Source organism: Macaca nemestrina, chromosome X, assembly GCF_043159975.1.
Source record: "Macaca nemestrina isolate mMacNem1 chromosome X, mMacNem.hap1, whole genome shotgun sequence".
Taxonomy (NCBI): domain Eukaryota; kingdom Metazoa; phylum Chordata; class Mammalia; order Primates; family Cercopithecidae; genus Macaca; species Macaca nemestrina.
This window is the reverse complement of record NC_092145.1, coordinates 4,167,665-4,180,106: the sequence shown is the minus strand read 5'-3', so window position 1 is coordinate 4,180,106 and position 12,442 is coordinate 4,167,665. Positions and strand designations below refer to the sequence as shown.

At 48.4% G+C, this 12,442-nt stretch overlaps 1 protein-coding gene across 1 annotated transcript; it reads left to right on the top strand.

Moving 5' to 3' along the window:
• Positions 1 to 4,067: 4,067 nt before the first annotated feature.
• Positions 4,068 to 11,363, top strand: LOC105495885 (fetal and adult testis expressed 1). The gene is made up of 5 exons (XM_011765778.2): positions 4,068 to 4,284; positions 5,329 to 5,456; positions 9,558 to 9,664; positions 10,073 to 10,151; positions 10,796 to 11,363. Exons 1-5 carry the CDS (start codon positions 4,179 to 4,181, stop codon positions 10,925 to 10,927), a joined length of 552 nt encoding a protein of 183 aa, XP_011764080.1. The 5' UTR covers positions 4,068 to 4,178; the 3' UTR covers positions 10,928 to 11,363.
• The last annotated feature ends 1,079 nt before the right edge of the window (positions 11,364 to 12,442 follow it).

Sequence of the window (12,442 nt, the reverse complement as noted above, 5' to 3'; positions counted from 1 at the left end):
ATTTGCTTGGGTGTGGGGCTGTAGCTGCCTGAGACTGGACTCTGAGCAGGACTGGGAGATAGGAAGTCATCACACCCAATGGCTTTTTTTACTTTCCTTCAAGACATTTGGCTTGAATGACCTCTTCCATAAAGCCCCAATATAAGAAAGTGGTAAGAGCTGAGCTGCTCTAGATGAAGAACAGCTAGAGTTTGCCTTGAAGCCCAGGCAGCCCCCACAAATCTCCCTAAAATTTCCATGTGAAGATGGGAAACTGAGGATCCAAGCAGGTGAAGCAACTTGCCTAAGATATCCCAGTGTCAGGACTCTGAGTCACTCACAGATATGCTGACTTTGGGCTGGGTTCCTGACATCTCCTGCTGCAGCTTGCAAGGGAGGTGGGAACATGGGGCAGACAGAGCTGCGACCCTGAGCCGCTGGGAACTGGAGCAGAGTGCTCAGCTGACTGAACATCTGGAAGAAGCTAATGGTTGGAAGGCACTGTTGGAGGCAGGTGATCAGGCTGGCTGGGGGCAGGCAGAGAAGACAGACAGACACAAGGGCAGATGGGCAGGTAGGTAGGCAGCAGCCTGAGTTGGACACCTTCTCCGTGGGTGGCTGGGTGCCCTCTAGGTTTCAGCAAAAGCTTGGATGCAATTAACTGGATTTGTTTGGTCCCCAGTGGAGGCTCTGGGCTCACGATCCCCCTTAGGGAAAAAGATGATACGTTTCCTTTGGAGATACTTAACTTGAAAGGAGGGAGAGTTTTTGTCTTATTCTTTTCTGTTAATAAAATAGCTCTTATTTTAATAAAGATTCAAACCCTCCAGCAGACAGTTCATGGGAAAGAAATACAGAAGATCAATAAACATGTGAAAAATTGCTCAAGATTATTCATAATTAAGGCAATATAAATTAAAGCAACAATGAGATAGATATCATTTTTCACCCATTATGCCTTTTAAATAGGTGCATAATATTTCTGTTGATCAGACTGGGAAGAAACACAGACTTTCTTCTCCTAGGTAAGGCCTCACTTTGTACAGCCTCTTCGGAGGCTCCTTTGACAATATTGGTCCCTTTAGGTCAAAATAATCAACACACATACCCTAGAACCCCACAATTCCACTTCTAGGCACCCACTGTGCAAACACATTTACATATGTGTGCAGAGAGACATGTTCAGGAACGCTCAGTGCTACATTGTTTCTAAAAGTAAAAAAGCTCTAGACACCCAAAATATCCATGAGCAAGTCAATAAAGGAGCAACGGGAGGCAGCTGTGTAGGGAAATGCTATGCTGGGCTGAAAAGAAACGAGGTAGATTTGTTCTGACACGGAGAGATCCCCAAGGCACCTGGTTCACTTGAAAAAATAAGTTGCACAATGGCACACATCTCAGATTTGTAAGATCTCATTTATGTAAAACACTGCACATTGAAAGCAGATAGACACACATACAAGCCAGGTATGTTCTGGACCCTTCCTTCCCCTATGAAGAAGCATCTCTCGAACCTCTGGGTGAGCAGGGCCTTCCACTGGAGTGTTAGGGCTCTGCAGTCTGTTGTCTGCAATTGGCCTTGTGCCATCTTCCTGGACCCAGGCACCGTGTAAGACTTGAAAGATCTCCCTCTGTATCGCAGGTGCTCTAGTCCTTCGGGCCCCTGAGGTTAGCACCCAGACTTTGGGGTAGGGAGCTTTTCAGAATGGTTGGAGTACGAATTTCGGGCCATTTCAAAAGGAGATTACTTTGTAAATTACAATTATGAAATTATAATTAGCTAACATGCTAAGAGACAAATTCAAAGGCACATTAAACTCTCTGTCACCTCCAAGTTGTCTTTGGCACTCAATCCAAGCGGGGAAGGCACGCTAAGGGGGTGAGATGTTGGGGTTTCTGAGTGGCCTTGGGGGTTCAGGGATTGGGAAGGAATTCTCCCACCCTCTTTGCTTGGCTTTAGGTGGTGGATTCTTATGCCACCAGGAGGCAGTGCCTCCACATGCACCTGGACCCTGTGCTCCTGTGCCCAAGAAGCCCCACCAGGGTCAGTTGATAACTAGACAGAAATCTGGCCTCCATAGCCTGAGGCCCTGTGGCAAGCCAGTGCCTACACTACTGTAGCTTTGCTGACTTCTGAGTGCTCCTCACAATCCAGCCACCCTGTAGGGAGGCTTGTCCATGGTGGAGACTGACACCAAAAGAAGGGAGAAACTTGCTCGAGGTAAAATCTTGAGGTCATAGTGAGATAAGATTGTCAGATAGAATACAGGATATGCAGCTAAATTTCAATGTTAGATCAACCCATGAATCCTTTTTTTAGTGTAAATATGTCCCAAAGGTTAGTATACAAGAGAGAATACTTACACTACAAATGTAGTATAAGTACAGATGTGTTGTTTATCTGAAATTTAAATGTACTTCGTATCTGTATTTTCATTTGCTCAATCTGGCAACCTTGGCTGGGCTTCCCAGGCTCCTGAATCCCACTAAGCTGAGCACACTCAGTAGTTTCTCTGCTCCCAAGGTGGCCCTCCAGAAAGCTCAAATTTCATCGCAGCTGCTCCACTAGATCTGGGAAGGGCTTCTTTGGGGCCCCCAGGAATGCAGGCAGGGCCTATATCAGCTCTGCTTCCCAAGAGCTCGGCCCCAGCGCTGGACAGGTGAGGTGGGGGCAGGGGACAGGCAGCCTCAGACCATGCTGCCCTATCTCAGCTAGTTCTGACCCCTTCCTTTGCACTCCCTCTCCTTCCTTCCTTCCTTCCTTCCTTCCTTCCTTCCTTCCTTCCTTCCTTCCTCTTTTCCTCCTTCCTTCTTTCCTTCCTTCCTTCCTTCCTCCCTTCCTCTTTTCCTTCCTTCCTTCCTTCCTTCCTTCCTTCCTTCCTTCCTTCCTTCCTTCCTTCCTCCCTTCCTCTTTTCCTCCTTCCTTCCTCCTCTTTATCCCACCTGACCCAAGGGCTCTGGGGGAAGAAGAGGCTATTTCTAAAAGGAACGTTTTATAAACCTGTCCTGATTCCTTTCACCAATAGCCTCCTATTCCCCCAGGGGCTCTGGGGTTGTTTCCTAGAATGAAGGGTTCACCATAGGTCGTGTAGCAATCAGTGTTTTCCAGAGAAACAGAACTGATAGGATGTATATATGTATGTATGTATGTATGTATGTATATATCTGCATATGCACAAGTATATATAAATTTATTTTAATAAATTGACTTATGCGATTGTGGGGCTGACAAGTCTGAAATGTGCAGGGCAGCCTGGCAGGCTGGCAACTCAAAGAAGAGTTGACACTGCAGTCCTGGGGTAGAATTACCTCTACTTTGGGAAACCTCAGTCTTTGCTCTTCAGGCCTCTCAGTTGATTGTGTGAGACCAACCCACATCATCGAGGATGTGTCTCTACTTTACTTCAAGTCCACTGGTTGTAAATGCCAACCACAGCTACAAAATGCCTCCACAGCAACACCTAGACTAGTGTTTGAAGGAGTCACTGGGGACTAGAACCTGGCCAGGTGACACATAAACCTGACCATCACAGTGGTCTAATCAGTAGGGAAACTGAGGGAGAATTGGGACTTAGAAGGTGCAGGGCCTGAGGCCCCTGGGAGTTCTAGTGGCTGCGGTCAGGTCCCACCTCTCTTACCCTTCTTTCCCTTTGTTCTCATGGCTCCTGCCTAGTCTGACCTACTTCAGAAAAAGGCTACCTCCCATGTCTGGGGACTCTGGATGGGGGAGGTAGGATATGCTCTCCAGAGAATCCCTTCTGAAGGTGTGGTATGGCCTGGATTGCTAGGACCTAACTCTGCTGTAGCCACTGCCTGGCTCTTGGACCCTGTGCCAATCCCTGTTTCTTCATAGAAATGATGGAGGGTAGACCCCACCCTTCCCCCCATGGGCTAAATATGGAGATTCATGAGCCAGAGCAGTTCTCACAGTCAAAGGCATGGAATTGTATCTCTTCTCCTAAGTTGCTTACAGAGTAGCAAGGAGAAGGCCACGGACCTAGCCAACAAGATACAATAGAAACAGAAAGTGCTGAGTCCAAGGCCTCAGCCTAGAGAGGGAGTCTTGCTCCACCCCCAGGTCTGACTATATCTTCCTTGAGCTCCTGTTCCAGGAAGAGGTGATTTTCTGAATGTGACTCCTCTGTTCCTGGCACCCTGTACATCCTTAGCCATAGCTTACAAGTGAACAGCTGGTTGTGATGGCAGGAGGCCCTCCCAACACCAAGGCAGAGATGGAAATGTCCCTGACAGAAGAACTGAATCATGGACGCCAAGGGCAAAACCAAGAGCACCTGGTGATAGCGGGTGAGGATCCCCTAAAATACCCCTAGGCTACAGCCAACTGTGTAGATACATGTCTGTACCTGTGCATGTGTGTGTTGGGAAAGGTGCATGTGTGCATGGAAGTGTTTGCACATCTGTGTGTTGGGCGGGCTTTGAGGATTTGTGGGTTGATGGTAAGGGATCTAGGAGAAAAGGGATAGATGATGTGAGCATCTTGCCCTGGGAGGGAGGAGGATGGGAACAACATGTGTGGTCCCTCTGTCTTCCCCTTGTCCAAGCCACCACAGTGTCTGTTGCAAAATACTCAGAGGGCTCAAATTATGAGACCAGAGATCAATTCTCTCTCCCAACCCTCGAATTCATTTTCCTGCCATTTGGAGGAAAATCCAGACTCCATGATCTATAAGATTGTATCAGCCTCCTCAAAACATTTCATACTATGATATAGACAGAAAATACTATTTCTATAGCACACAAAGGGATCCAGATCACATTGCATTTATGTTTGTTCTTACAATGCTCCAAGCCTGCTTCTTCCCCAAAGACCTTGCATTTGCTGTTTCCTCTGTCTGGAATGCTCTTTCCCTCAATTTCCCAGGGCTGGGTCCTTTATTTTTTTCAGGTCCCTGCCTCAATTGTTGTCTCCTACTTTTCTAGAAGGAGCCCTTTCCTTCCACTATGTTACCCTGTTTTGATCATTTATGGAGCCTGCATCTCTCTGTCTGCATTTGCAAGGATAGACCTTCTGTTTTACACCTGTCATTCACTCTTATACACAAAACAGATGGTCAGTTCCTTGATAGCTGGAATCTTGTTCTTGGTCATTGCTCTCTAGATTACTGGAGAGTAACCTAGTCTCGAGCTGAGCCCTCAGGAAATTCTTGTTTAACTTTTGAACAGATGAACAAACTGAGACCTGGGATCAGCTGGTGGACAGTGGTTAATGGGTGCTGAGTGATTCCCAAGAAAGCTGGGGACTCTGTCTTCTTTTTGGTGTGTTTTGTGCCCAAGAAGCCCTGGTACAACTTCTATGGGTGCTCCTGGGGTCTCTGTTCTTCTCTCTAGAAATGATGGAGCATGGATCTCGGTCCCTGGGTGCCTCCCAGAAGAGGCAGAAGTTGGAACAAAAAGCTGCTGGCTCTGCTTCAGCGAAACGAGTTTGGAATATGACTGCCACCCGATCCAAGAAAATGGTACTGCATGGGGTCCTCAGCACATGTTGGCCAGGTTGGGGTTGGGAGTACTGGTTGTAGGGGCTGTAGCCTGACCAGGTCAGGCAGGGCTAGACATTGACTTGTGAGGAGGAGGAAGCTCCTGTGTTCCAAGCTGGCAAATGAGGACAGAAAGGTCAGGGTCATCCTTTCCTATGCTTGGGATGCAACCTTGGGAGTTCAGAATGCCTGAAACAAATATTGCATGGGGAGTACATAAATATTTCACTCTGCAAATCCATTGTGTGAAATAACGCTTCCTGTATTTAAAATTGTGTGTGTGGTGCGTGTGTGTGTATACACACAATAACTCAGGTGAGGCTCCTACGCTTTCTGGCTGTTAAGAAATCCAGTCAAGTCGTCTGGCATGGTGGCTCATGCCTGTAATCTGAGCACTCTGGCAGGAAGAGGTGGGTGGATCACTTGAGGCCAGGAGTTGGAGAACAGTCTGGCCAGCATGGTGAAACCTTGTCTCTACTAAAAATACAAAAATTAGCTGGGCATGGTGGCACATGCCTGTAATCACAGCTACTCAGGAGGCTGAGGCATGAGAATCGCTTGAACCTAGCAAGCAGAGGTTGCAGTGAGCTGAGATCATGCAACTGTACTCCAGTCTGGGCAACAGAGCAAGAGAAAGAAAGGAAGAGAGAGAGAGAGAGAGACAGAGAGAGAGAGAGAGAGAGAGAGACAGAGAGAGAGAGGGGGAGAGAGAGAGAGAGAAAAGAAGGAAGGAAGGAAAAGGAAAAGAAAGGAAAGAAAGAAAGAAAGAAAGAAAGAAAGAAAGAAAGAAAGAAAGAAAGAAAGAAAGAAAGAAAGAGAAAGAAAGAGAAAGAAAGAAAAAAGAAATCCAGGAAAGTGAACCTGACCATTTTGTAGCCAGTCCTTTTAAGCTACATTCGATATGGGTGAAGGAATGTTTTAGAATAAATAGTGGCTATACTGTTGCAAATGATATTGGGAAAACACAGTCATTTTGGATGGGGAGGGAAGCCTGACTATTCTAGAGAATTAAGTGAGTCCCACAGTTCTGTAGCCAATCATTTTAGCTAGCTAAATTCACCGTGAGTAAGGGAAAGTTTTACAAAAATTGTTGTTATGCTGTTGCAAAGGCTGCTGGGAAAAGGCAACAAGATTGGAGAGGGAGGGAGGTCTGACTGCTCCAGGAAATCATGTGAGTCCCACAGTTCTGTAGCCAATTCTTTAAGCTACATTCATTGTGGGTGTTGAATCTTCTAGAAAAATGCTGGCCACATTGTTGCAAAGGATACTGAGCCATTTTGCAGAGGAGGTAGACCTGACCGTTTTAGGGAATCATGAATCCCGTAATTGCGTAGCCAATGTTTTTCACCACATTCAGGTGGATGAGGGAAAGCGTTAGAAAATGGTGGTTTTACTGTTACCACAGTAAAGTTTGAAAGTTATTGGGGGGCAATAAGGTTGGAGAGGGAGGGAGACTTGATTGCTGAAATGATTTATTGGGTAGCCCCAGTGAAGAATGAGAAAAAAAGCTTGCAAGTTAGAGATTTCCTGGGAATAAAAATAAGTCAAATATTGAGTTGGCTTTTTGTGTCCAAAGACAGAAGCCAAATCAAGTTGCTCCAGGAAGTCAGGCTCCTGCAAGCCACCAGCGTCCCTGAGACTAGAGGACAGGCTGGGCAGGCTACTTTACTGATCATTCCTTTCTTCAGGGGTCCCAGCTGCCAATGCCCAGAATGCTGAGAGAATCAGGCCATGGGGATGCCCATCTCCAGGAGTACCCTGGCAATTTCCAAGGCATGCGTTTCTCTGGTTTAATTAAAGTTGACTATGACGGCTAGAGGTAGACTGTTTGAAAATATAGACATTAAATTGAATTTATAAATTAAATTTAGAAAGAGGAAATCTAATTTATTAGTTCCATTCATTCATTCATTCATTCCTTTATTTTTGAATAAAACAGTTAATGGAACTGTCTCTAGGAGAACCATAATATGCAAAGGTGAGAAAAGTTAATAATGCTATCCTGCTGACTTGGAAAAACTACTTTAAAACTACATGGAAATAAAAATGACATTTTTTGAAATGATTAACAGAGAGAAGTTGGGACTTGGTGTGTTAACAACAAACTATGTTATCTGAAACAAACAAAATCCAGCCATCAGCCATTCATCCTTATTTTTTGCCTTTAAATCTCTCAAATTTTTTTTTTGTCCTTCTGATTCCAATTTATAGGAAAGTCAAGCAATGGTCTGAAAATTTTTCTAAGAGACACCGTTGATCAAATTCTATTCATGGGGTCCCTCTAATTCCCATTATCTTTTTAATGCAATTTTTGAAGTATCTTAAGAAAATAAAATATTGTGACCATGAACTACTGTTCATAAAAATGTTGCACCACTATCTGTGTGCTCCTCTTGAGAGAGATTAGTTTTGCATTATTGCAACAAACAGAGTGCAGTGGCAAAGTTCCTATGAAAATCCTTTACACAGAAATTGATCCACCTTCAGTTTGATGTTGTTACTTCAGAACAGAAGAGGGCTGCAGATCTTTCTCAGGTGACAAGTGAGCCTCGGTTGTCTATTTTTTTGTAAGAATGAGGCAAATAGAAGAGCTAACCCAGGACTCTGCACACCTCGGTCAGGCCTTTCAAATGGCAGGCTCTACTTCAGCAGGGTAAGCGGGTAAGGAACTGGCTGTCACGTGGGGCACCCTGAACCCTGCCAGAATGAAGAGGATTTTATTTTGTGTCACTTTCACCCTAGCTTTCTTATTCATTTGATTCAGGTTTTGGCTTGGGGGTAAGTGCCTAGCTGCCAGCCAAGAGTGAGAAGTGCGGATGACTGCTTCATACACAGATCATTAGTTAAAGGCCCTGTTTTCCTCCCTCCTCTCCTTTCTTGTGATATGCCGCCATTGTCCTTGCAGGTCTAAGTCCTCTCTGGATGCTGCTGGCGGGGGCCTCCCTTGTCAGCTGAGTCCCATCTGCTTCCCATCCACACTGAGGCCTAGTTCCCCCATGGACACTTCCTGGATTCCAGAATTCTATTGAATCCTTTCATTAGCTGATGCCTCTCGGGTTGTCTTCCTTCTTATGGGTTTAAACTGTTTTATTATCTTCAGTGGCACTTAGCAGAGCCTTAACAGGAACGAGTGTTAAATATGAGAGACATCATAGTGTAATGGTTAAGAATATAACCTCTGGACTGAAATGTCCTGGGTTCAAATTACTGCTCTGCTACTTACTAGCTGTGTGACTTGGACAAGTTAATTAACCTCTCTGTGTTTCAGTTTCCCCTACTTTCAAAATGGGATGTTAATGATACCATTTCACAGAGTTGTGATGAGGAATCAATCACTTAGTATTGGTAAGGGCTTAGAGGATGGCATGGTCCCTGGCATGTGGTGTGTGTTAAATAAGCAGCTTGTGAAATATTTCATCTTGAACTGGAAACCTGTAACTATGATTTGAGCCCAGGCAGGTCTGGCACCAAAAGCCAAAACACACTCTGTTCCTCTATCCCCCACTGACTCTTCAAAGGCATCAGATAGCCCTGGCTCAAGGGCTCTGGGGCAGAGATATACACACTAGGGAGTCGTTGGCAGATGGATGAAAATGAAAGCCACAGGGATGGCTGGCTGGGCTTACCCAGAGGAGTTGGTGGTTTCTCAGTAGCCAGGGTTCTAGCCTTAGCCCTGACATTTACCATGCATCCTTGGGAAGTAAAGGCACCTCGCCAGGCCTCAATGGCCTGGGCTGCCAATCAAGGTTTTACGTTCTCCTTCAGTAGGTTGCTCAGCCTCTCAGCTAATACCTGCATGTGAAAGTTCTTGCAGAGGACAGAGACCCCTGTCACTGCTCTTCTTTTGCCACAGCCTGCCTGGATGACCAAGAGCTACCGAGGAGCATGGTGCGGGTGGGGTGGTGGCCAGCAGCCTGTGTGGAGTTCCCAAGCTTTCCTAGAGGCCTGAAGCTGCCAGCCCTTGATTCCAGAGACCAGGCACCATGTGACTCCCCATGGGGTGCACCATTGGTTCTGGGCAAACTGGGGAAGCCACTCACGTGGGGCTGGGCAGGCTACTTTACTGATCATTCCTTTCTTCAGGGGTCCCAGCTGCCAATGCCCAGAATGCTGAGAGAATCAGGCCATGGGGATGCCCATCTCCAGGAGTACCCTGGCAATTTCCAAGGCATGCGTTTCCATTATGATCGGTAAGAGCTGAGGGTCTGTGGGCCCTGGCTGCTCAGACAGGGCCCAGAGTGGGGCGGAGGGGCTGGTGAGCAGCTTGGCCAGGACGGAGTCACGAGGGCCTGGAATGCCTCCCTGTCAGAGACCATGAGCACCCTGGCTCCCTGCCCATTTGGGGCATCCCAGTGCTCTGTGGGCTAGCCGAGTTGGGCTGGGCCAGGCTGGGCCAGGCTGGCTCAGGCTAGCTCAGGCTGACTCCCAGTCCTCAAGGCCCTAGGCCCTCTTTACCATGGGAGAGGACTGGAGGCTCATAGTCACTGTCCAAGAAGTTCCTGACCTTACCTGCTTGACCTCATTGCCTTCTTGTGCTCACTGCCAGGTCCTGCCGGGGCCACCAGCAGCTTTGACCCTCTGTCTTTTTTCTCTCCCAGCAACCCAGGTACAGATGCAGTGGCACAGACTAGCCTGGAAGAGCTCAATGTACTGGAGATGGAAGTCATGAGAAGACAGGTGAGGAGGGACCCAATTGGTGGGTGCAAGCAGAATCACAATGCCTTGGAGTAGTCAGGGCTCAACATCTGGGGTCTTGTAGCCCCTTACAGTCATCTTTCCCTTTAGCGCTGGAGGTAGGGCAGATTCCCTTCCTTTTCCTCCTCATCCCCATGGCTCTGACCCAGGTAGATGTCCAATCTCAAACCTACTGCTGTCCCTGAGATGCTGGCAGGGAATAGGGGCCGATAAAAGGTAAAGAAAGAGGGAACATACAAGGATAAGTGTTCTATGTCCAGAGAGAGAGTGATACCCAACAGTCTGAGAGAGGGGTCGCCTTTGTTCAAATCAAACCCAGACCTTCTCAGGAGGAGACCCTTCCTCCCTTGGCTCCCCGGAGCAGCTGGAATGGGCTGGCCTCTTCCAGAGAATGGAAGTGAGCATCAAGGGAGAAGGCAGAAGTAGCGACTGCAGACGCAGCAGCCAAGTCTTTGGTCCAGCGGACCTGGCCCAGCCCCCTGCTTCTCACTAGGGGCACTCCCCGCTCCACCGCCAAAGGGCAATCAAGCCCCTTCTTGCTTTAACTTTATGCTTTTCCGATGGCTGAGCTGTGGGCTTCTGGAGAAGAGCCTGGCTCAGCAGTCCTGCCTTTGGCTCCTCTGCAGCTATATGCAGTCAACCGGCGTCTGCGCGCCCTGGAGGAGCAGGGCGCCACCTGGCGCCAGAGGGAGACCCTGATCATCGCCGTGCTGGTGTCAGCCAGCATAGCCAACCTGTGGCTGTGGATGAACCAGTGATCGCCCCCGCGCGGCCTCCGTATTGGAGCCCTCCCTGCTTCCCCTTCTTTCTTTCCTCTTTCCCTGGGCCGCCATTGCCCATCCCCCTTTTATCTCCCAGCAGCCCTCAGGCAGCGTCAGGGTCATTTTCAACTCTGGTTAGGCCTCCTACCTGGGGAGGTCAGGTCACTGCATTGGGAGGTCCTGGCTGCTGCGAAGGTGGAGGAGGACTGCATGGGCTGAGATGCCATCCTTTGAAGGGTGAAGAGCATGGCGGCATCTGGACGCCACAGTAACACCTAGTGGCAACCTTGCCTTCCTGACCTCAGCGGCCCTTCTGTTCCATCCTCTGTGGGCAGGGGTGTGGCTTTGTTTTCCTCCCTCGTTTGCTTCCACCTCGCGCACAACGCTCTGCGCAAACATCATGCTCAATAAAAGTTCCGCCATAGCAGCAAAACTCTGTGGCTGAGGTTCCTGTGTCCAGCACTCATTTGGGGCAACAGTGGGGTTGGGGTGCACTGAGGAACAACAGCGCCTCTTCACAAAGACCTTGTGGCTGGGACTGAGTCTCTGCCATTGCCCCAGGTGCCCTGGTTTCCTCCTCCCTTTCACCTTCCCCGCCTCACTGTCCCCAGCCCCAGCTTTGCAAAGTTCTTCCTGTTGGGCTGATGCAAATGGGTGCTTGTGGGTGTGTGGTTCTGGGAGCATGTCTGGACTGTGTTGCAGGGATGCAATCAGAGGAAATCTCCTGAAAGGGACCAGAAACATTCTCATTTGCACAAGAGGAAATTGAATTCCAGAGGGAGGAAACATGTACCTGGGTCATCCAGCGAGACAGGGCCTGGGTGTGAGTTCTGTGGTTTGAGTTTTCCTGAGTCCTACGCTAGGGTTTGGCCTGCCTCCTGCAGACAGACTCACTAGAGATGAGGTCCTGCCTCAGCTCTGCAGGCTGAACAGGAGCTACACATACCCCGCACCCTACCCACCACACACTCTGGGTCCACAGCCCATGAAGCACACCTCAGACAGGGTGAATAGCCGGGTCGTCCAGTGAGGCTGAGCCTGAGAGGTGGAGAATGTTGCCTGCCATATGGGGGCCTGACCACAGTGCAGATGTGCCTGGCTGCAGGAGGCCTACGGAAGAGCTGCAACCCCTTTCCCTGGGACCAAGGGATCAACACACATGTCTCTGACCCAGAACTTTCGATTGGTTTTAGTTGCTAAGTGCACCTTCCCTAATCCCCCAAATCTGTCAAGGATTCTCCATCTATGAAGATTGGGGAATGTGTTAGTCACTAGGTATGAAATGAATGTGTGTGCCTGTGTATGTGAGACAGAGAGACAGTGAAGAGACAGGGAGAGGAGGAGGGGCGAGGAGAGAAGAAAGGATGGAGGAAGGGAGAGACAGAGAGAGAGATAAAGTCAGAGACACAGAGCAGCAGAGGGAGGGAAGTTAGAGTAGAGGGAGAGAGAGAAGATTGAGTCCCACAGCCTGCTCTGCCCCTGCTCCCCATCTTTCTCTCTGGTCCTCATGGG

What these genes read in the sequence shown, in the direction of transcription:
- LOC105495885 (XM_011765778.2), top strand. Translation starts at nt 4,179, where the DNA reads ATGGCAGGAGGCCCTCCCAACACCAAGGCAGAGATGGAAATGTCCCTG. An exon ending in AGAGCACCTGGTGATAGCGG is followed by an intron (nt 4,285 to 5,328) that starts GTGAGGATCCCC and finishes TCTTCTCTCTAG; the next exon opens with AAATGATGGAGCATGGATCT. An exon ending in ATGCGTTTCCATTATGATCG is followed by an intron (nt 9,665 to 10,072) that starts GTAAGAGCTGAG and finishes TTTCTCTCCCAG; the next exon opens with CAACCCAGGTACAGATGCAG.